Here is a 24,959-nt window from a genome sequence, read left to right on the forward strand (position 1 = left end):
CACGTCTATGGAAAGCGGCTGAGGTCACTTCCCATAGACTCCTGTACTTCCTAGCCGTAGCCACGTCTATGGAAAGCGGCTGAGGTCACTTCCCATAGACTCCTGTACTTCCTAGCCGTAGCCACGTCTATGGAAAGCGGCTGAGGTCACTTCCCATAGACTCCTGTACTTCCTAGCCGTAGCCATGTCTATGGAAAGCGGCTGAGGTCACTTCCCATAGACTCCTGTACTTCCTAGCAGTAGCCACGTCTATGGAAAGCGGCTGAGGTCACTTCCCATAGACTCCTGTACTTCCTAGCCGTAGCCACATCATTTGGAATTCACTGAATCTGGGGAACTTTTCAAGAGTTCTAAGTTGTATAATGCCTCCTTTTAAATACCAACAGACCGGTAATTTCTCATTTGGTAGAATCAAAGGGAAGACATATTCTTAGTTGTTTCAAGAAAGAAAACACCAGACTGCCAAGGCTTACAAAAGAACTAACAATTAAGAGATCTCGTCTATGGAAATACATAGCTTAATATGATGGAATTTAAAAAAAAAAAAAAATACACAATTGACATTATGCTGATATACATAGGACCACTCTCCAGAGGGCGCTATTGAATGTATCTGTTCACTGTACACAGAGTTCCATTGTGAGTAACCAGTATTGTAGTACTCATACTGATAGAAATGACTCATACTCAGACAAAGTACTCGTACTCATACTTGTCATGCCAGAATATGCGTACTCATACTAGTACTCAAGGCAAAGTACTCGTATTTGTATTTGAATTCATGATGACGAAGTACTTCAATGTGTCCTTGTGCCCATGGCAACGTACTCGTACTCAAACTCATGCTGACAAAGTACTTGTGCGTGTACTCATCGCGAAGAACTCACGCTCATACTCAACCACACGATGACAAAGTACAAACTGCAACACTATAAGTAACGCTACCACCTACCATGATTAAACCGGTTAGATAATTTCCACGTAGTTAGCCGGGAAGTATCCTGTGTGACCGTTTAACTCTCCATCGATCCAATTCTCGTCGATCTTACTGACGATGCTGATGATGTCGCCCTCCTGAAACCCCAGTTCGCCCTCGTTTTCTGCCTCAAAGTCGTACAGTGCCTTGCAGCGTTCCTTCGTTGCCGTTACAGGTACTGAGAAATTGGAAATAAATATCACAAAATCAATTGAAAAATAGCAAATTTATTCAGTTTGCACAAATTTGCAAGGTACCAGTTACAACTAATATTCACATGACAGTTGACAGATGGTTAGTTGGTGACCTGTTTTTACTGAGCAACATTTTCTGTCCAGTTTGAAAGCCTATAGGTTGCAAACCAGCGAATAAACTGCCATAGACCTCAGTGATAATTACCTGCACTTCTAAAGATCAGGACAAATACTCACAAGTCTCTATAAAGTGCTTGAGGCACACATCAAATTAAAACTTATTTCATCATCTTTCATTTCATCAAGTTTCGGTGGGTAATCCAATGAGTTTTGGGAGAAAATTCCATCCAAAGATGATTACCCCTGAAAGTAGTCCTGAAGTCCATCGCCATTTTGAAAACGATGCCTATGCTCCATTGCAAAATAGAGCAAATTTAGGGCCTACTGGTAATTTCATCCAAACTTCGTCCTCATCACGGCATGGACCCTTCTTGTTTTACAAACCCTCAAGTTCATGGCCCACAAAATGCTCCAATACATGTAGCAAACAAATTGAGGGCATTCAAATCGTGATTTGGCCAGGGAAGTCAATTTTGGGCCTATTTACTGGCCTGCAACCTTAAGCAAACTGTGTGCTGAGCTGGAGCATGAGATCCCTGTTGACTTACCTGGTGCGTTGTAATCCACCGTTGACGGGTACGCGTCGGTGTCGTCTCCGTCACTGGAGTCTCTCTTCGTGGAGTAAGAGTTGAAAGTACTTCTGGGTTTGCGTTCTGATTTGGGTCGACTGCCTGCCTCCTCAACCCTGGAAAACATCACAGAACATTGAGAAGGATGGTAACTGACAAGTTTGGGTATTATAGTCAGTCAGTCACAAGGCCATCGCAAGGCCATCACAAGGCCATCACAAGTCATCACAAGTCATCACAAGTCATCACAAGTCAATCACAAGTCATCACAAGTCAATGACAAGTCATCACAAGTCCATCACAAGTCATCACAAGTCAATGACAAGTCCATCACAAGTCCATCACAAGTCATCACAAGTCCATCACAAGTCATCACAAGTCATCGACAAGTCCATCACAAGTCCATCACAAGTCATCACAAGCCCATCACAAGTTCATCACAAGTCATCACAAGTCATCACAAGTCATCGACAAGTCATCACAAGTCATCACAAGTCCATCACAAGTCATCACAAGTCAATCACAAGTCCATCACAAGTCATCACAAGTCATCACAAGTCCATCACAAGTCCATCACAAGTCATCACAAGTCCATCACAAGTCAATCACAAGTCATCACAAGTCATCACAAGTCCATCACAAGTCCATCACAAGTCATCACAAGTCAATCACAAGTCAATCACAAGTCAATCACAAGTCATCACAAGTCATCACAAGTCTATCACAAGTCAATCACAAGTCTATCACAAGTCAATCACAAGTCAATCACAAGTCTAATTAAAAGTCAATCACAAATCAATCACAAGTCCATCACAAGTCAATCATAAGTCAATCACAAGTCTAATGAAAAGTGAGTGGGGGGGGGGCAGATTTCCCCTGTTGGCATACCTTTCATTGAGTGTTGAGAGAAGGCTTTCCAAAACCTCCGCAGACTGTTTGTGGTATTCTAGCTGAGCCTCGGCTAACGCTTGAAGCTGTAACACCTGCTCAACCTGTTAAAGAAAACCAATCAATTAGTCCGTAAATCTCTGTTCATCAACATCTTACTCCAGAAATAGTTGGATGGATTTGCTACCAACTCAAATAGGCCCATTTATCAGACTTGCAACAGGAAATTTGATACCTTACCATGTCTATTAACCATGTTTATTGAATCAAAATGAAACACAATACGCCATAGCTACTTTTGAGAAATAGGAAAGATTTTCCCTTTTTATTTCAAAGGGCCCCATGACATGAATTTCATTTGGGAACATAATTTGTACAACTTTCTACTCCCCTTTAAATGTATGAAAACTATTTCACATCCATTTTTGGATAAATGTATTGAAAAGTGTACTTTTTAAACATTTAATATTGTCCATGCTTTTCCTGACAAATGAGGGCGCTGTTGCTGTGATGTCATTTCAGGAAGACACTGTTCAGTTTAGGTGTTTTCTGTTCAAATTGTGAACCCAAAATTTGCTCATAATTGAAAACATTTGTGAGAAAACTTAGCTCAGTGGCTTACTGCCATGCTCTGACAAAACAAAAAAAATCACCAAAGAAACTTTACAACATCATAATATCCCAAATGTTGGTGCTGAAATAGCTATAACATTGAAGTTTCCGCCTAAAATGACATCACACATTTGCTCATGAATATGGAAATTCTCACTGGCATAAAAACCAAAACGGCACCTAAGTACCCTTAAAAATTGCAAAATTATAACTGAAAGTTATGAGGTTAAATTCGGACACAAAGGTACATTTTCAAGGATTGCATTAAAAAAATTACATTAAATGGCCATTTAAAGAAAATCTTACACAACAGAAATAAATAGAAACCGTCAATCTCTTCACCCATACAATGTCGGTATAAATTATTCTTCCATGGTTGAACTGAGAGAAATATCAAAATAAATGTGCAGAAATATAAAGTGAAAACTTGTTCTTGAGACTCAATGAGTGGTATCTGATTGAGTAGTAAGATGCTCTAGTGCATCTTGGCTCATCTTTGCTCCGATTTGTCAGGTACTTACATCACTCTCAAGGAGGTTCCTCATCCCGTTCTCAGCAAGCTCCTGAGATTCGTGAAACTTCTCTTCTGCAAATTGGATTTCTTCTTCAGGAATTGTGCTTCCTGCAACACAAACAAAAACAAGATTGATGAGAACAAAAGTCAGAAATATCGGCTCAGAATTATCCAAGATGCCAGTATTTTCCTGGTGTGGAAATGTAGTATAATTCCTGCATCATGCAAGCATGCATTAACCCTAACAGAACTCAACCCATCAAACCCCAACGGCATGTTTAGTGGGAATCTGTCAGGATGGGTACAGTACCCTTAAACTGACAGTCTTTTACATTGGGTTGGCACACCTCCAGAATCAAAGATAGAATATGTGTCAGCAGTTTCCCATATGGTGTTGGAATTTGCCAGGATGGGTATGGTTCCTGGTACATCATGCTAGGGAGTTAGAGTTAATCCATCACCATGTACACAATGAGTCATAAAGAAAGTGACCAAATTAGAAACATATTTCAAAAAATATGTGGCTCACTCTGTTTAATATAAATAGGGGTAAAGTACTTGTTATTGACTAGTAACTGTGAAAATTTCACGTAATTTGCATACTCTATTCCCAAGTAATGACTTCTTTGATACAATGATCCAAAATTCAGTTGTCCACCACTGATCATTTATCATTCTACAAACAAATAAATACCATTAAATACCATGAAACATAAACGCTTTCCCACCTCCATGAATGAATGGAAAAACGGACAAAAACGGACAAAATGGCGGGCGGAAGTGATTCAACAACTGCTTCACGAACGAACAAATCATACACAAACATTTCTTCCATGAAATGCTGTTATTATCCTCGTCCAAGATTTTTAGATTATTTAAAACGTGGCCCATGTACGCCAGCTTTCGTGAAATCAATCATAAGTTCATTGCATGGCCGCGCAATAAGTTTGTTGCATTAAGTCCTACGCATGGTGTCAGTTACGCACTGTTTTTTGTGAAATCAGCTGCATAACAAAGTTCCGTACTTATTACAACTCACACATATTTAACACTTAAGACTTTCTCAATTTCGTCCTCGGAAAAAGTCACTATTTTTACACTTTTTCGAGTTTGAGTCCACACAAAAATGATTTGGGTCAATTTTTTTCATCAATGCAATTGAATATTGACCAACAAAATGCGCAAACAGGCTCATTAATATGTATGAGATGTAATGAATATTCATGATACCTCCATATATACAAATTCATGTTATTTCTGACAGAATCAGCTACAACCAACATAACTCTTTGCCAGTAGTTGTCCTTCTTTAGTAGACACGATAATTTACAACAGTTACAAATTACATTCTAAAACTTGTAACACAATATGTCTTTTGATGTTAAAACTAAAAGCACTCTTAAACTTTACCATTTTGGGGTCCATCTGATCATCTTCCAAAGCAATTTTCTTTTCTTTTTGAATATTGTTTAGGTTTTATTGATAACATAAATTGTCGTATTTCATCACCCAGTAAAACAGACATTTTTGGTCTTTGGACTGTTGCTTGATTTGGATGTGCTTAAAATAAACTGGAAAAAAAATGAAATGAAAACGGAATGATAATCTCCAATCAAGAAAACATAGCAGCTGGCTTAAACATGCAGGCAAAGTGAAAATGCTGGCTACGTTTGTTCTATGACATGCTGTTAGTGTTCCAAGCAGGATGTTTGAAAACAAAACATGCAAGTTTCATGAGGACGTTCCCGTGAAATGCCAAACAAAATAAAGGAAGTAACATGCACAAGCTAGCATCAAAACCAAAACAAAACCAAAACTGCAAAATGACAAAGTGAACTCTAATCCAGTTTTGATTTTCAAAAAAAATGACTACCGAGCTTTAGAAATCTGGGATAATATATTTCAAAATAGCGGTGTTTGGTATAGCAACGTTCCACTGTATATGAGAATGTAATTTCCAGTAACCCTGCTTAACCCTTCTGTTAGTGAGCATTAGCCATGTCTGAATGACATGGCTACGACTAACACTAGCCCACATGGGAAGTGGCTTCATCTGCTTCCATAGGTGCAACTAATGTATTAGCCGTAGCCACTTCATTCTGACGTGGCTTTACGCTTTTGCTTTTGCCTTCATTTTCGACTCTGCACCCACGGCGAAATCTACAAATATATAGCACTACTGCCTACTCTATAGCCCAGACTGCTGGCCAAATTTGATACGCTTTAGGCCGACAATCCATGTGTCCATGTTTGACGTGCGTATTGCGTTTTGCATACCAGATGCGTATCTGCGATGCGTACTCTGAAAATCCACGAGTATGTATTTCTCGGCACACTTGACCGACGTAAAAGCTCATATTCCCACAATGACTGGTCTTAACGCAGCAGGGATAGCGCAATGCGCAATACAGGTACATGGACCTATGTATGAATGCACATTGCTTATCAAACAACTGATTTTTACACATCAGGCAGTGCGCACTACGCATGACGGACACACAGATTTTTGGCCTTATACTGTATTTTCTGAATCCTCAATTAATTCTGATCTATTTCACCACAATATTTTCTACGAAATGCTACGCTACAAAATCGGTGTTGACATACCACCTGCTGCTGAGAGGAACCGACGAAAACGTTTTTACAGGTACATGGAAAGTAAAAATAGAAACATGATGTCATCATAGGATAATAGACCAATGGGCTCTTCGCACAAGTACCCCCTCAACGGTAAGAAAGGGAGAGTTGGGGTCGGAGAGACGACTGGGAGAGACATTTGAACGCATTGCCAACGACGCCTGACGCCACAGGAAGACGCTATGGCTTTGTGCATATTGGGAATGAAAGTAGTCAGGGTACCATGCGCTATACGTAGTGTGCCCCATCCACTGGACTATCGAAAGTGATCAAATAGCTCCCTCTCCTGTTTGCGCATGGAGACCATTAATCTAAGCAGCCGTTGGATTCCTTTGTATTCAGTTTGGTTGTTTTTTTTTATCCTGGAGGCTGTCTAGACCAATCCTGAAGGGGTAGACGTTTATTAGGGACATGTAACTGATTAACTAACTAAAACACACTTTTATAAGATGGACTTTTGCATCGGGTTGATATAAATCAAATTAGGTTTTGCCCTTCACTGACGTTTAAACACTGTATACTCAGTGTGTTACCCACTGAGTATACAGTGTTTAAACGTCGTTGAAGGGCAATTAACCTAATTTGATTTAAAACACACTTCAAAATAGAATGTCATGATAGTACGATACACGTACAGGCTTTCAAGCAGACCCAGGTGAAGAAGTAGGAGAAAAGTAAGGTCAAAATTTACAAAAACCAACAGGACAAAAGTCGGATTTTGGAGGACAGACTCAGGATAAAAGTAGGACTGTTGTGAGCTTTCTGGGGTAGTTTTCGTTGATGCTCGCCCATGTCCACAGCATCATAAGCCTCATTTGGCATGTTCTGTACTCACAACACTTGTGCTCCATCCTCAACTAAGCTCTTGGAAGTACAGTTGCAGTACTCCTGAGCCCAAGCCCTTCATTGTGTGATTTGACAGTGTGTAACACTGCCATGAAAGTTTTCAATGAGATTAAATTTCTTCGGAGTTGTGGGACAAAAATCAAGAAAAAAGTAACAAAAAATGGAGCATGGTAAAAAAAAAAAAAACTAGGAAAAGTAGGAATATTTAAAAGCCTGCACGTACATGTATGTGGACTAAGGTTAATCTATTACATGGACATTTATCACGGTTGTAAATCTTAAGCATCTAGCATTCTACATACACACATTCACAATATTGTTGTAGGGAAAGTACAAGGTAATATTGTGCATTAACAAAGGTCAACAACACTATCTATTCTCATTTTTGAAACTCACAGACAATTTCGCTTATTGTTAGTTCAAACTTGTAGTGAGCTATGGGTGTACACTATGGGTGCTAAGCAGAATAAGGGACCATTCATGACGAGTCTAGGAACTAGACTATTGACATACCGACCAAACCTGCTAATGCTGATGAGTATGTAGATGATGCACAGTGAAAAATGAAAGTAAAACATTAATACAGTGAGTGGTAAAAAAAAAATGATGTTGAATTCAAAGGTGTGGACAATTCCTTCATAGCGACGTCAATTTACAGGATTTAATGATTAAACTCTTCTATTAGAGACAGTTAGGCCTATCGATCAAAGTAACAAAGTTCAGTTCCCGATGATAATATCCACTTTTGGAAACAATATTTGGCAGATCATATTGGCCGCTGAGTGAATATGGTTGACACAAAGTTCAAACTTTTTCTCGACTGTCCAAACTAAGTCCTCAAAAAATCTAAACCACAATTAAAGGCTTGCAAGGAACACTATTTTCAATGCAATTTTTGTTTTTCTTTTAGTGCAAACAAATATTATACGCATTATACAGTATGTCCAAAAGAAATGTCCATCTGACTATTTTTGAAATAACTACAAAACCATGAAGTCCAATTTGAAAAAGTTTGATTGTGCAGATACTCCCTATCTTGGCCTCAACCCCGATGAGTTTCATTTAATTTCAGTCACGCATCGCTGCACACTTGTCAATTGATCACAACAACATTTTGGGACACTGTGACCAAGTTCCTTGCCTTAATGAATTTCAGTGCTGTGTTATGTAAGCTGTGTAAAATCCTGCATGTTGTGAAAAGGGCTGCAATTGGGATTGGAATCATTTGCCTGGCTATCAGTCATCACGGCAAGACCTCGGTTTAATGCTCAAGGGCAAATGATTCCAATCCAAAACCACATCAGACTTTTTATCATGGACACTTTTTTGGGACATACTCTATGACAATTAATAATGATAAATTTAGTGTCAGGTTAACAATAACACTTTGGAAGTCTAATGGTTTATTTTTGTTTTAGTTATGATCTAAGTAATGTAAGATGATTTGATATGATGGAGTTGAGATAATCTGTCGCCTACCTTTTGCTTGCTTCTTCTTTTTGTAGTCAAAGTCAAGACGTCGCCCCTGTAACTTCTTCTGATGGTGCTGAAAAAAACAAACATTGGGGAGACAAATAAACTTATTGTTTGACAAGAGACATTTGCACATTGCTGTAAGGCACCTTATATAAATTATGGGTCAAAGTGTGACAATTTTCGAGTTCCTGTTATCTCTGAGCATTGTCATTTGCCGTTCAAGTATCATTAAGAATGACTTCAACAATTTGTTGGGTAGGTTGTCTGCTTCACATAATCACTCTTGGTGGACGACTGCATTAACCCTAACCTTCCCAAATCCTCTTTGCAAAATGGAGGATTTTGCAGGATTGAGGCTGTTTGGCAAAAATGTGAGTCCGAGTTTGGAGGATGCACTGTGTCAAGGTCTTGGGCCGGGCCTTGTGTTTGTTTATGCTCAGTTGTGCATAAATTATACTTGAAGTCCTCCGCACTGCTCCAGGATGCCACTGGCTCGATCAGCCTCAACATATTGACAGTGATTGCTGGAGGATTTTGTAGGATTGAGGCAGTGGTCACCCCTCCAAGGACCACATTCAAGAAATAATGGAGGATTTTGCAGGATTGAGGCTGCATGCAATTTTGACATGGAGGCAGTTGGAGGATTTTGCAGCATCATCGCAAAAATGCCCAGGGAGTTAGGGTTAAGAATGACTTTAAACAATTTTGTATTCGTTGTGTAGGTAGTTTGCTATTCATAATCACCCTTGGAGGACGACTGCATTAAGGAGTGCATCAGAATTATAAAATCACAGATGTCAGATGTAACAGGGACAGGAAAAAAGTGGACCCCCAATTTATCGAATGACCCAAAGTACACAGCCATAAGTTACAACCCAAATTAATCAGTAATCGATCACTGGTCTTCTATCAATTTTTTTCCAGATTGGCCACAATTTGTGCTTGAATTTCCCCGCAGGTGGCTGTGCAACACAGTCCTGCTTCTATCAAAATCAACCAAATTCTGTCTGATTCTGTAAGATGGAACTCACATTGATCTCTTTCAGATCTTTGTACTGGAAATGATCCAGGGGATCCAGGAAGTTCTGTCTGACGTTCAGATCGAAGGCGCCCTTGACTTCAGAAAGTTGCCTCAGTGATTCTCCCATCTCGACCATTGCCGTAGCTGTATCCAAAAAATAACCAAAACAATTTTTTTTTTTTTTAATGATACCTATAAAAAAACAATTATATTGTTCTGTTGTTTCCACCAAAACTAAACAGCTGTGCTAAGTATACCCTGGGAGCTGAGATTGTCTATGAAATGCATGGTCTATGAAATGCATTATTAGACAGAGTGAAAAAAAAAAACGGTTTCCCGTCTGCTTTTTTCCCCTCTACCATGAGGTGAGGTATATGTTTTCATCGGCCTTGGTTTGTCTGTGAACAGGATAACTCAGGATAAATGCGGAGGCACTAGGCTCACGTGAATCGCGCACTCCGGACTCCATCGACCAAAACATTTGTGAGCCTCGTCTTTAAGAACGCGTGCACATAGTCGTGGCGCGACCTCAAAAATGGCTTCTAATTTTGTTTGCCGGATTACGCTATATGAGAATGTAATTTCCAGTAACCCTGGTTAACCCTTCTGTTAGTGAGCATTAGCCATGTCTGAAGGACATGGCTACGACTAACACTAGCCCACATGGGAAGTGGCTTCATCTGCTTCCATAGGTGCAACTAATGTATTAGCCGTAGCCACTTCATTCTGACGTGGCTTTATGCTTTTCCAGTTTCCCTAATTTGTGCTTGAATTTCCCCGAACGTGGCTGTGCAACACAGTCCTGATTCTATCAGAATCAACCAGATAATGGACAATGTTAGATTTTGTAAGATGGAACTCACGTTGATCTCCTTCAGATCTTTGTTCTTGAGATGATCCAGCGGATCCAGGAAGTTCTGTCTGACGTTCAGATCGAAGGCGTCCTTGACTTCAGAAAGTTGCCTCAGTGATTCTTCCATCTCGACCATCGCCGTACCTGTATCCAAACAAAAACAAAAACATAACAAAATCCATCTTTTTATAATACCTATAACAGGAAAGATTTTATTGTCCTGTTGTTTCCATCAAAATGAGAACAGTTGGGCTAGGTAAAAAAGTAGGTGTTCTTTCAGCAAAACGAAAACAATTCTCATAGGGATGCATGTGAATTGTTTTCGTTTTGCTGAAATAACACGTACATTTCTTTGTGATCCATGGAAAGAACTTTAAAATGGTGTTTGTGTTCAAAATTCCGTAACTTGAAAAGCAAATGAGTGATGTGAATGATTCTTGTGTTAATACAAAGCCCATTGATTGGGCTTTCATATCCTAGATTTGGAAAGTGCTACAGGCAAAACTTCATTCAAAAATTGGTCTTGCCATTTGGGTTTCGTCTTTTATGACTCACCTGTATATTGCAAATGCATGCATATATAAATAAAAAAAAAATAAAAAATAAAAAGTGGGTGCAAAAAAGGCAGCGGACAGCTACGAGAAACTGGTTTATTTCTTTACTTGGCCTTGCATATATCTGAAGTGCTGGGCCCTACATAAATTACACAATACTCATGGTACTATGTTGGTGGATTGGAACACTGATTAGAGCACCTTTTTGAGAGCTTTATGATCAGTCTACCACTGAAGGAAAGAGAATACATCTTGAAGTTTGCTCACCAAATGTTGAATCTTCTCCTAATTCTCTGCCGTTCTTCAGCATGACTTCTCCCAGGAATCCTACGGGTTGTTGAGGCTTGGTTCCTCCCTTGTTCTGACCACGGACTTTACTCGTGGGTCTGGGGACTGTTCAGGAAAGACAATACGATTGATTAGGGTCAGCACACAAATAAAAGATCTATCTCTATTGGGTTTGTTTGAAGTGAATACTTAGACCCGATTCAAACCGGTGTTCTATAGTCACCCCATACGTAATTATTCCAAAGGTTACAATTAAAGGTAATATACGACATTTGCAAACATCAACAAACAAAACTACCAAATTATTATGAAATACTTTACTTGACTGTAGGTGAATGACAGTCTCAGACATCCTGTGAAATCATGGAACCTGGTGTGCTGTTATTTTTAAGAAAAGTGGAATTTTTGTATTGATTTCAAAAGAGTGGTTGGCCGACCATCGTTGGAAGAAACTGATTTTTCCAAATAGTGCCCCAATTTACCAAATTTATTTAGTCCACATTTTTTTTGCAAGCGGTTACACATCCGTGAGTGGATGCAAGCCAGCTAGTCTGGTTCCCTGAGCTCAGGGAACAACACAAGATCCGGCCCAAGACCTTGACACAGTGCATCCTCATAAATCAGGCACACATTTTTGCCATATAGCCTCAATCCTGCAAAAGCCTACATTTTGCAAATAGGATTTTGGAGGATTTGGGAAGGTTAGCGTCAATGATGTTTCAATTTTGGTTCTTACCTGGATTGGGCTGAAGGTATTCTATTGTCTTGTTCACCAAATCATCCACTGTGTGACCTGTCACGTCAATTTTCTAATGAAAAAAAAAAAATACATTACCCAAAGACAATGAGAAGAATTCAATAAGCATAAATAATCTCAAGCAATATTTACTAATACTAAATGTGTTAAAACTGTTTTCACTATGGCAGGAGAGATTCATACCCTGGACTCCGTTGCGTGTACACAACAGAGTCCAACCTGGGCTAGGACTAGGGCTAAGTTACACTTACAGCAGACAGGGCTCTGGAGTGCTCTGAAACGTGCAAAACAAAACGGGCAAAGAAAATGTCCTCAGTATTTCACCAACCAAGTTGGAGACTCATTCAATTTTCAAAGGAGATTTTTCTTCAATGTTTTGCACATGAGAGGGAAGTCAAGTGATTTCTAAATGGGACTAAATACTAGACTGGTACATGTCCAACCATCATGACCATATGGTCCAACTATTTGAAAAGACTGACCTCTTCATTCAGTGTCAATAGTCTGGTGGCTTGACTACGGAGAAATGTGTAGTAAATTGAGACTAGTTCCCGCTTCTTGCCACATGTTTCTTTAATTCTTTTGGCATGGTTGATTGATGCAGTACTGAAGCTGTGTTGGACTGGTTGTTTCAGGTGCCAGTCTATTTTCTTGCTTTGCATGTTTTCAATACCATAAGTTTTGGGACTCTCATACACAGTATTGAGAGTCCCAAATTTTCGGACTACACTTACAGTAGTCCGAGTAACTTGGACCATGCTTGGACCCAACTTATCGTCTTTTTAACATTCAGATTTCACCCTCAAAATGGCCTCCCAATTACTAGATAGGCCACCTGAGGTACAAATAGACATCGATGATTAAGATGGTTGTACTGAAGTTTACTTACGATCCGGAAGAAAAGTGAAATTTCCCGTTCAATTCTGAGAGCTCCCCTCGCGATCATGAACACGTTAAATTTCCGACTCGTGTTAATGTTTGAACGACGTGATGTAGTCTTCATGCCCAGCGTACAATCAATGGGCCCCATATCCCGAGTGCGATTCCGTTACTGAGCACGAAGCATCGATTATGAAAATGAGTAGACTGGATCTCGCTTGTGAACACAAGTGGATTTCAAACGGTAAAAGACAATCGGGAACTAGCTTGAACTGGTTTCCGCCCATAAAAGCTGTCCTAGTTCCCGACTCTCTATTATCGTTCGAAATGTACTTGTGTTTACAAACGAGATCCAGTCTACTCATTATCATAATCGATACATTGCACTCGGTAACGGAATCGCACTCGGGATATGGGGACCATCGAATGTACAATGTACGCTGGGCATGAAGACCACATCACATCGTTCAAAACGGGGATTAGCTTGGACCCCACTATCGCCAGACCATGTCCGAATGTTACAAAGGCGATAAGTTGGGTCCAACTTAGCCCCATAAATGTGGCCAATTTACTAGACTATATACCTCCGTAAATAAAGGCCACACTTCCACCATGTACAAAAACATGTCAAACTTTGTCAAATTTTGACTTGCACATTTAGGCTTAATTTGTAGTTTATTTTTGCTTTTTAGTAGAAGCTACTCACCCTCTTTATAGCCTAAAGTGCTGCCTTTTTCAGATGTCTCTTTTTCGTGAAATTTCCAGATTCGTTTGCACACGTTCACGTATCAAACAAAATTTCAACATGAAATTTCACGAAAATTAGACATCTGAAAAAGGCAGCACAAACATGACAAAAGTGAGCATGGTGAGTACTAGTCCGAAAATTTGGGACTCTCAATACTGTGTATGAGAGTCCCAAAACTTAAGGTATCCATATCGTGCAAAAGTTTGTGCTGCATAATAAAACCAGTGTGAATCAAATTTGCAAGCTTCTTACTCACTACAGTTTTTTCAATAATCCCTGAAACTTTTGCCTCGTAAAGTTGCTGTTGTGAGCTTTTAAATCTAATTTTACAGAGAGTTATCGAAATCCAAACGTGAGACATCATGTTGATGTGTACTGCAATGCATTGTGCAAAAAGACTCCTCAGCTATAACATTTTCATCGTGTAGATAAAACAGCGCCCTCTTGTTGATCTGAGTAAATGCAAAATGTTTCATTTTTTAACAGAGGGCGCTATGTTCATTTGGCCATCGATTAAAAAACAAGTAAGCTGCAAGGCTTTTCCTACACCTACCCAGAATACATTGGGAATCACACACCCATTTCCAGAGCATGGAGATTGACGTGGATGGTTTTTGAACTGCCAAAAACTTGCCTTAAAATTGGATTTAAGGTCTCAAATTTCGCATGTGACATGCTTGCAACTATATCATTTTGATGTATGTGTTGTCTGGGCATTAATTAGCCTGATGGTGAGTAAAAAAACGTCAGTAGTAATTTTGCACGTTTTTATGCACTCACGGTCCCAGTCTGGGTGAGTACATGTAACTTCTATTTCTAAACCAAAAATAAAGTTCAAACTATGCCTAAATGTGAATATCAAAATTTGACAAAGTTCGACATGTTTTTGTACATGATGGACATGGTGGAAGTGTGGCCTTTATTGCGGAGGTAGTCCAGTAAATTGGCCACATTTATGCCGGCTAGGGTCCAACTCCAAGTTAGGCTACGGTCCGCGGACTACACTTGAACCTTCAAACACCATGACCATGATTTTGAACACCCGAATCCCACCCGACATAATTTGCTGACCTATCTCGAACACTCTATCTAGCAAGAGCATCATCACGATAACCCCAGTCCAACCGAGGGATTCCTTCTGCCAAAATCGCTTCATTCTCCACAGCTGCGGCTATTTCCGAATATCACCTTCAGTTCCTTCCACTTTGTCATGTTTGTGAACAACAATTTTGCTCCATCTGGTTGTTGTGTTAAAAATTTATTTTTAAATTTATTTTAGCCACGCAGCGTGGCGCAACCTATTGTACGATAGTTTCGGGGATTATTGAGGAAACTGTAGTGTAGTGCCAAAGAAGCTTGCAAATTTGATTCACACTGGTTTTATTATGCATCACAAACTTTTGCACAATATGGATGCCTTAAGTTTTGGGACTCTCATACACAGTATTAAGAGTCCCAAATTTTCGAACTAGGCCTAGCCTAGCCTAAATCATTAAATGACATTTTTTTTTGCCAGCCATTGCCAGCATAATTTATTACTTTTTTATTAGTCAGAATGGGACAAAACTATACGTTCACGTTACGAGTGTCTTACTAAGCTGATCTTGAGTAACTGCTCCAAAAGAATCCTGTATTTTATTCTGAAATTTACCTTTCCAAAACGAGTTGTGGATCACGTTGCAATTTCCCCATGAGGTGATTATAGGGTGCATACCGGTAAATCGATCCGCCAAGCTCATGAATAAAAGTTATACCCTCAAAATATTCTATATTAGAGAGTTCTGAGCGCCGTAAAATTGGGGAATTGAAGAGATATGGTAGTGAACCTCTGGCCCGGACTTGGGGCTTCCAATTCTGAGCATTTGGATGCTATTGGGCTCGAAAGTGGCGCTATTTTGCCATGTTGTGGAGGGATCGTTTTTCAAGATGGCTACTTTTCCGCTTTGGGGAAAATAGGGGTCGTCTTCTTTGCGTGAAAATATCTCGAAAAGTCAAAGGTCAACCCACCATAAATTGAAAAGAAAATGAAAGATGACACATTGATCATCATTTTTCTGTGCAGCTTGAATACCTGTGAGAGTTTTGAGTATTTTTAAAAGAATTTTGAAGTATGGGCATTTAGCACTAGTGTCTATGGGAGTTTATTTGCAGGTATGCACCCATTTGGCGCCAGCTGTCAACTGATAAGAGAACTGCGCCCTCTATTGATTCGATAAATAGCGCCCTCAATTGATAAGATGAGTGGCGCCCTCTATTGACCTTTCCCGTTTGGGGCAAACAAGTGGGGCGAGTTGGTAAGGGGGCGAGTTGGTAACTGTATGGTCATTAGAGGGCGCTGTTTTGTTTTTCAATAGAGTGCGCTATTTATTGGATCACAAATTAGCTGTTTATGTATATCAATAGAGGGAGCTCTTCAAATTTTCAACAGAGGGCGCTATATCGGACAAGTAGAATGGCATAACCGGAATGTGATCAGTTTATAGTTGCTTGCCCGTGCAATTTTTTTAGTTTTGACAATGAAAAATACATTTTGTTTTCAAATTGCTATTTTTTCTAGCAATATGAAAGCTTTGCACTTTGTAATGATAGAGACATCTATCGAAACGATCCGCCCACGTTTAATTATAGAATTTTGATGTTACAAAAATTTCGAACTATTTAAGAGCCCAATAAATCCCTCGAATCTAAAATAAAGCTTATAATTTTTTTCTCTGACGGCGTGAAACGTCCGAGAGCGAAATAGAAAATCAAGTGGTTACATTGTTTAAACTAGTAAACCAAACAATGCGGGTAGAGCTACTTTAAAAGCCTGAACTTTTCACTGAAAAGAAACAATGTAGTGTGCATGTGACTGTCGCAAAATTACACCGTTTTTTTTAAAGGTCAACTACAATGTTAACAATATTTGGATTGATATGATGAAAGGTGGTTTCAAGTGTAATGCTATAGTCTCATAAACAAACCATATCCTTCATGTGCAATCATAGATGTACTGTGCTGGACAAGCTATTTCAAAAATTAAGTGATGCATCGAATTGACTTGTGGCCAGATAATTGGTCGTGAGAAATAGATAAACAAGACAGAAGATTGAGACAAAATATTGTTTTTCTCACCATCAGCAGTGTCCTCCGTCAACACGGAGAAAAACTTGGCTATAGGCTGCAGTCACAGTCGAAACAGAACATTTGCCTCACTTTTGCACAGAAACGATAGTCCAGGTAGACACGCTATCTCAAAACTAAATGACGCATGGAATTGAATTGTGGCCAGATGACTGGTCATGACAAATAAACAAACAAGACAGAAAATTGAGAGAAAATGTTGTTTTTCTCACCATCAGCAGGTTCCTCCGGCAACACGAAGAAAAACTTGGCGATTGGCTGCAGACGCAGTCCAAACATAACATTTGCCTCATTTTTGCACAGAAACGAAAGCACTGCTGGACACACTTTTTCAAAAATTAAGTGATGCATCGAATCGATTGTAGCCAGATGATTGGTCATGGAAAGTAGACAATAAAGACAGAAGATTAAGACACATTTTTTTTTTCTCCCTCAACAGTGTCTTGTGTCGCAACACGGAGAAAAACTTGGCGATGGGTTGAAGATGCAGTCCAAACATAACATTTGCCTCACTTTTTTGCACAGAAACGATAGTCCAGCCGGCACGCTATAACAAAACCTAAGCGATGCATCGAATAGAATTGTGGCCAGATGATTTTTTCATGAAAAGCAGAAAAACAAGACAGAAGATTGAGACAAAATATTGTTTTGCTCTTCTTTAACAGTGTCTTGTGTCGCAACACGGAGAAAAACTTGGTGATCGGCTGCAGTTGCAGTCCAAACAGAACATTTGCCTCACTTTTGCACAGAAACGACAGTCCAGCTGGGCACGCTATCTCAAAAAATTAAGTGATGCATCGAATTGAATTGTGGCCAAATAGCTGGTCATGACAAATAGACAAACAAGACAGAAGATTCAGACAAACTATTGTTTTTCTCCCCATCAGCAGTGTCTTGCGTCAACACGGAGAAAAACTTGGCTATAGGCTGCAGTCACAGTCCAAACAGAACATTTGCCTCACTCTTGCACATAAACGATAGTTCATGTAGACACGCTATCTCAGAAAATTAAGAGACGCATTGAATTGAATTCTGGCTAGAGATGATTGGTCATGAAAAAAAGACAAACAAGGTAGAAAATTGAGAATAAAAAATATCGTTTTCTCTGCCTCAATAACAGTGTAAACACAGTTTTTTGTACTCAAGATAAACACATTTCATTGAAATGAAATTTCCTCTAATATTTTGCCATGATATTTGACAAGAGCATCTTGAAAATTGACAGGAACCGCCAACGAATGAATGTAAAACAACTGAAGGAATTAGCATTGTGAGGACACTCCGTGTTATATTTTATCGTCATGCATCAATTTCTTCCATAAGAGGGCGCGCTAAACAAACACCGCTCACCGCGCACCGACTTCAGTCCACTATCTCGTTTCGATCTCGTTTTCGTTCTTATTCAACGAATTCCCATGAAAATATACTCCTGAATGTGATACATTATGACGAATTATTGGTCGGAATTTCACTAAAATACAATTTGTAAATTGTGACTTATCAACCGAACCATATAGTATTTTCTGTCAATTACGATGATGTTCATTCGAATGTATTTTTCAGGTTTAACACACTAAGTTGTTTCGCTCACATTAGTTTTGTTCTTTGACAAATTCACTAGAAATTGTACTGGCTATCGTAACCCATTATGAACAATTACTCAACGAAATACTGAGTTAATACGTCCAGTATTACATGAGATATTGCCCGAACCATGAGTGTCTTCTTTTTATTCAATACCAGTTCGTGTTGACTCTGCGTGTTAGCAGTAGCGACCCCTGTGCATGTGGTGCGCCCTCTATTGAAAGATTAAACCGCTGGGTACAGCTGTCTCTGTGCGAGACAATCAGAAAGCAAAGAGTAGTTGGAAAGAGTTTGGGTAAAATGCCCTTGAAAAAGAGGAAACAAAGGAACCTCTTGGAAATTTCTTTTCTTTTTGAAATGGAGTTTTGATTTTTTTGCCATGAGCGTTGTTTCATTTGGATAATATTTTTCACGTTTAAAACATTTAATTGTTTCGATCTCATTTTCTTTCTTGTTCTATGTATTTTGTACAAATCACTTTTTACTCAATACTATATAGTTGTACGTTAAGCATGACTGGCACCGCAAGCCTGTTAAATACTGACAGACAAAATAGAGATTATCGGCGCCAATATAGTTTTTTGTAACACCGACAAAACTGCATTCCCAATTGAAGTCACGGTGTCCAAAAAATCGTCCTTACTGTGGCGAAAGTGTTCAAAACATGTAGGCTGGTTAGGAGACTAGCACAATTTAGGGATTTCCCCCCAGTGAGCAATGTCACGGGGTGGAGCATTAGTGTACGTGACTGCGCGCAGAGATGTGATTGGCTGCGCGTCGCCCAGCATTGTTCTGTGTGCTGTGGAGACGTACACACGTGGTTAGACGGTCGGTGCGTTCATGGCGGTCGAGGAGACAACAGTGAGAGGTAAGCGCGAACTTTGTAGAGTTTGTGGTTTGTGTGTGGTTTACTAGGATCGGCTTTGTGCCGTGGGTAGCGCTTACTAGGGAGCCGAGATCGCTAGGTTGTTGCCGGCGAGCTGCGTGCACTTATCCCGGTAGCGTTTAGTTCCCCGTTGTAGCGGAGAACATAAGTAAGCCGTGCGTTGGGAGTAGCATCAGCCAAGGTGGTTGAGCGTGCCAAGTATCGGGAGAGGTGTCGGTGTTCCTGCTGTGGTGTACACCTTTACGGTGAATAGCGGTGAACGTGTACTGACCTTGCTTTCATACGGCTGCGTTCCCTGTGTGGCTGACTAGCGACCCCAGCAGCTATTGTAAGCCACGTTGATCGTCCGCAGCTTAAGTTGTTACCTCAGAACCTCTATAATAAACTTAACGACTGTTGTAGTTTGTAAGCCTTGTAGTAAGCCAAACAGCGAGGTAGTCAGCCTTGCACATCGGGTAGTAAGCCATACAGCAAGTTTAATTACTAATAAAAGGTTCCCCCAAGTCCAAGAAGTTCACTCAAGTCATTTAATTATCAATCATTCATAAGGCAATTGTTGATTCAATAAACCATATTTAAATCATTGTGGTCCGAAATCAGGTGTCCTGTTGTGTTTATTTGACTTATTGAGCAGAGTTAGCCAATCAATTCCTTAGGCGGTATATTTCCACCAAAACGAACTTGCATCCCTTAGCCTTGAGGCTGCTCGTCAGTCTCCGGTCCGAGGAAGTAACTGGGTTCGGGAGCAATCCGCCACAAAATGGTGTCAGAAGTGGGATTGGAATTGATTGAGTAAAATTCGCTAATAAGTCGAAAGCTTTCGGAGAGCTTACTAAATTGTTTGGTGTTGTTAAAAAGAGTCCATTGTCGGATATCGTTGCCATGAGCGAGCAGCGTGGTGCGGTTGCCTCGCCAGGTGAGAGCAAAGTGCAGGCACTCGAAGAGGAATTGAGTCGCTTGCGGATGGAGCATCAGTTATTGCAACTAGAAAAGTCTGCAAAAGAGACTGAGCTAGAGAGGTATCGGTTTCGGGTTGACCCGGAAATTGAGTTTCGAGTCCCAAGCGAAACTGGCTATGAGTCGTTCAGGGCAAAGGCGATGATGCCGAGTGTGGCCATGTCGCCGGAGATAGTCCATGAGGGCAGGAAAGAGGTGAGCTTTAGGGAGAGCACACCCTTTAGGAAACCTGCATGGGACTTATCGGTAGAGGGTAAAACACCGGTGGCTAAGATGCCTGGTACGTATAAAGAAGATGGTCTGAGTAACGTAAGACCAGGTCAAAGTTCGACACGGAATAATCCCTTTGCAGAGGGACAGGAGGTTTTGACCCCTGAGAAGTTGAGGGCAGAACTAATGAGTTTTGCTACCCGAGCAAGCGATAGTGTTGACCGATCGGGAAAGGTTGAAGTTGTCCCGTCGGTAGGCCCTTGGCCATTAAAAAGTGAGCCAAGGGTATGTAATGAGAGTGAGTTGAAGGAGCAGTTGGGACGGAAGCGGCACCGTCCAAACATCATTCCCGATAGGTATAGTGGTAAGGTCTTGTGGAGAGAGTATCACAGACATTTTGAGTCTTGTAAAAAGGCTAACCACTGGGATGATGAGGAAGCCGCTACATTCCTCGCTGCAAGCCTTCAGGGAAATGCTCTCAGAGTACTGGGAGAAGGATCCGCAGGTGGACATGAGTATAGTTATGCGGAAATGGTGAAGTTGTTGAAGAGGAGGTTTGATTCCGGCTTGCAGGCTGAGAATTACTTAGTCGAATTGCGACATCGTCGGCAAGGGCCGAAGGAGTCCTTGCAGGAGTTAGGGCAAGCAGTGCGTGAGCTTACAGTAAAAGCATATCCTGAGTTAAAGGAAGACGCACGAGATCGACTTGCCAAGAATCATTTCCATGATGCCGTCATGAGTCAGACGGTGCGTGAAGGGATTCATAGGGCGCGTCCAAAGAACTTGGACGAGGCCATACAGGCCGCATTAGAGACTGAGAATTATGAGAAGGTCGAGAGACAGAGGGCACTTGAGGGAAAGCCAGTCAAGTTAGTCAGGGCTCTCGATTCAGCAACCGATGACCGAGTTGGGAAACTCGAAGTCACCGTGGGTGAACAGTCTGAGGCTTTTTGTAAAGTCGAGTCGGAAGTTGGCAAGTTACAATCTGAGCTCAGTGGACAGGGCCAAAAGTTGGATGCCATCTTGGCCAGATTGTCAGATTTGGGTAGAAGGGGAAGTGCCCCGGTGCAGGTACCTCCTAAGGATCCCAAATTGTTGACGTGTTTCAATTGTGGTGGGAAAGGCCATTTTGCAAGAAGTTGCAAGAAGCCACCCAAGGAAACGAAGTTCCAGCAGGGAAACGGAGACCAGCCAAACGGAGGACCCGCGGGCAGGCTGGAGACTCCGAAGGGTCCTCAACAGTAAAGCACCCCAAGCTTGGTGGGGAAAATGGTTCGCAGGCGACAAGCCGCGACAAGAGATTTATTGTGACCCCAAGTGTGGTCAAGAGCCCAAAGCATGGCTTATTTGTGGAAGGAATTGTCAGGAAGACAAAATGCAGGTTTTTAGTAGACACTGGGTCGACTGATACATTGATTAGCAGTAGGATCTACTACCGGATGCCAAAAGAGCAAAGGCCTGCCTTGCTCGCACATGAGGTTAGCGTCCAGCAGGTTGATGGTAAACCACTGGAAGTGCTGGGAGCGGCATGGGTAGACATTCAGATTGGTCGTACTATTTCCCCGGTGAAGGCAGTTTTTGCAGAGATAAGATGCGCTGGCATCTTGGGTATGGATTTTTTGTTGACTACAGGTGGGAACTTGGACTTCCTAAGCAAGAGGTGGATGCTCAATGGTGAGAACATCCAATGTACCGATGGTGGAGGTGAACCGTTCATCGGTAGAGTGCTGGTTGCACAGACCACAGAGATACCGTCTGGTCACGAAGCTGTCGTGCCCGGAGTAGTGGCTGAGAAACGTCACGGGCTGGTTGGGCCAGCAATTGTTGAACCTCTTGAGGGAGGAGGCGAGTTAGCCACGAAAGGCTTAGCGCTAGGGCGATCATTGGTAGAAGCAGGAACTGAGTACGTTCCGCTGAGAGTTTTCAATGCTGGTCGTGAGACCAGGACGGCTAGAAAGGGGACAACCGCAGGAGTTATCTCCGCGGTCGAGTCGAGTGCAATTCAGGTAGGCAAAGTGGCTACTTGTTCCGCAGAGCCTGAGTTACCTGAACACTTAGTCGATCTATTCGAACGGTGTAAAGCCAACGTTGATGTAGAACACCATGGGTTGGTCCAAGGGTGTTTGAGAGAATTTCAAGATGTCTTTTCGAGGGGTGAGTTTGACATTGGCCGGACTGATGTGGTTCGACACCACATCAATACCGGAGATGCAAGGCCGGTAAAGGAACGGCCAAGGCGTCACCCATATAGTTACCAGGAGGAGATTCAGAGGCAAGTTGTTGACCTCCAGAAGCGAGGCATCATAGAGCCTTCTGATAGCCCCTGGGCTGCGAACGTTGTCCTGGTTGGTAAGAAAGATGGGACAAAGCGGTTCTGTGTGGACTACCGGAAGCTTAACGATGTCACCATCAAGGACGCTTACCCAGTGCCACGCATTGATGAGACATTTGATGCGTTGCATGGGGCGAAATGGTTCTGTACCTTAGATTTAGCGTCAGGGTACTGGCAGGTAGCTCTCGATGAAGACGCCAGCCAGAAGTCATCCTTTGTAGTGAGGAATGGTCTCTACCGCTGGAAGTGCATGCCATTTGGGTTATGCAACGCTCCAGCCACGTTTGAGCGCCTTATGGAGCAGGTCATGAGAGGCCTGCAGTGGGAAATCTTATTGATTTACCTAGACGACATCATTGTGTTTGGTCGAACGGTTGAGGAGACCCAAGAGCGTCTCCGAATAGTGTTGGGTAGGTTGAGAGATGCTGGGCTCAAGTTGAAGCCCAGCAAATGCCATTTATTTCAACGGTCAGTGAGTTATTTGGGCCATATTGTCTCAGCAGACGGGGTGGCAACAGACCCCAAGAAGGTCCAAGCTGTTGCCGATTGGCCAGTCCCTCGATGTGTAAGGGATGTGAGAAGTTTCTTGGGCCTCACATCCTATTACAGGAAGTACATCAAGGGTTTCGCAGAAATTGCGAGTCCGCTCCACGCCCTTACAGAGAAGGCGAGGGAGTTTGTTTGGAGTGAGGCGTGCCAGGTGGCATTTGATGAGCTTAAGGCTAAGCTCCAGTCTGCCCCGATATTGTCCTATCCTATTCTGGAGGGCGATTTTCTCTTGGACACAGATGCCAGTGGAGACGGCATAGGTGGGGTCTTGTCCCAAGTACAAGATGGAGAGGAAAAAGTCCTAGCTTACGCTAGCCGTAAGCTGAGCAAGGCTGAACGCAATTATTGCGTGACACGACGAGAGTTGTTGGCAGTTGTCGTGTACCTTAAGCACTTTCGGCAGTATTTGTACGGCCAAAAAGTGAAGTTGAGGACCGACCATGCCGCACTTCGGTGGTTACTCAACTTTAAGAACCCCGAAGGTCAGGTGGCACGATGGATCCAGATTATTTCTGCATACGACGTAGAGATTCAGCATAGGCCAGGAAAGAAACACGGTAATGCTGATGGGCTGTCTCGACGGCCCTGTAGGCAGTGTGGCCTAAGTGAGGACACTGCTGAGAAAACTGAGGTCAATGAGGATTTTGGGAGCAAGGCCAAGCCAGAGGAGGCAGTGGCTAGGGGCATAGAGGCTCAGTCGACTTTGACAAATGAAGTGTTAAGGGAGGCCCAGTTGGCCGACAATTGCATGGGTTGGCTCATCAGAGCCAAAGAGAGTTGTGACAGTCGCCCAGCTTGGCAGGAAGTGTCCCACACCCAAGCAGGTAGTAAGACACTTTGGTCGTTATGGGACCAGTTGGTTGTGAGAAACGGACTTCTCTATCGGAGATGGGAGTCTGATAATGGGAAGGTGGTACGATGGCGGTTGGTGCTGCCAGTAGACCATCGGAAAGAAGTCTTGTCAGAGCTGCATGGAGGGCTGCTCAGCGGCCACCTTGGGGTTAGAAAGACCGAGGCCAAGGTGAGGCTGAGGTACTACTGGCCAGGCGTAGCGGCCGACATCAGGTCGTTTATTCGTAGTTGTGACATGTGTGCTAGGCGGAAATCGCCAGCCAAGAAGGGTAAGGCACCCTTACAGCAATATAGGGTTGGTGTGCCCATGGAGAGGGTGGCAATCGATTTGCTCGGGCCACTGCCTAAGAGCGATAGTGGGAATCGGTGGATCCTTGTAGTCGCTGACTACTGTACAAAATGGATGGAGGCCTATCCGCTTCCGGATGCCACTGCCACTACAGTTGCCCTCAAGTTGGTTAACGAGTTTATCTGCAGGTTCGGGGTTCCTCAGGAACTGCACTCGGACCAAGGCAGTAACTTTGAGTCGGAGGT

At 41.9% G+C, this 24,959-nt stretch overlaps 1 protein-coding gene across 1 annotated transcript; it reads right to left on the reverse strand.

The window, feature by feature from the left end:
• Positions 1 to 295: 295 nt before the first annotated feature.
• LOC119739434 (endophilin-A1-like) lies at positions 296 to 12,351 on the reverse strand (the record flags this gene model as incomplete). The annotated part of the gene is made up of 9 exons (XM_038214388.1): positions 296 to 1,154; positions 1,839 to 1,975; positions 2,748 to 2,851; positions 3,881 to 3,981; positions 6,481 to 6,486; positions 8,836 to 8,902; positions 10,717 to 10,850; positions 11,528 to 11,653; positions 12,285 to 12,351. Coding segments are annotated over 9 exons (930 nt in total), but the record flags the coding sequence as incomplete, so codon positions are not given.
• Positions 12,352 to 24,959: the final 12,608 nt, after the last annotated feature.

This window comes from Patiria miniata, unplaced genomic scaffold (assembly GCF_015706575.1).
Source record: "Patiria miniata isolate m_02_andy unplaced genomic scaffold, ASM1570657v1 HiC_scaffold_10, whole genome shotgun sequence".
Taxonomy (NCBI): Eukaryota; Metazoa; Echinodermata; class Asteroidea; order Valvatida; family Asterinidae; genus Patiria; species Patiria miniata.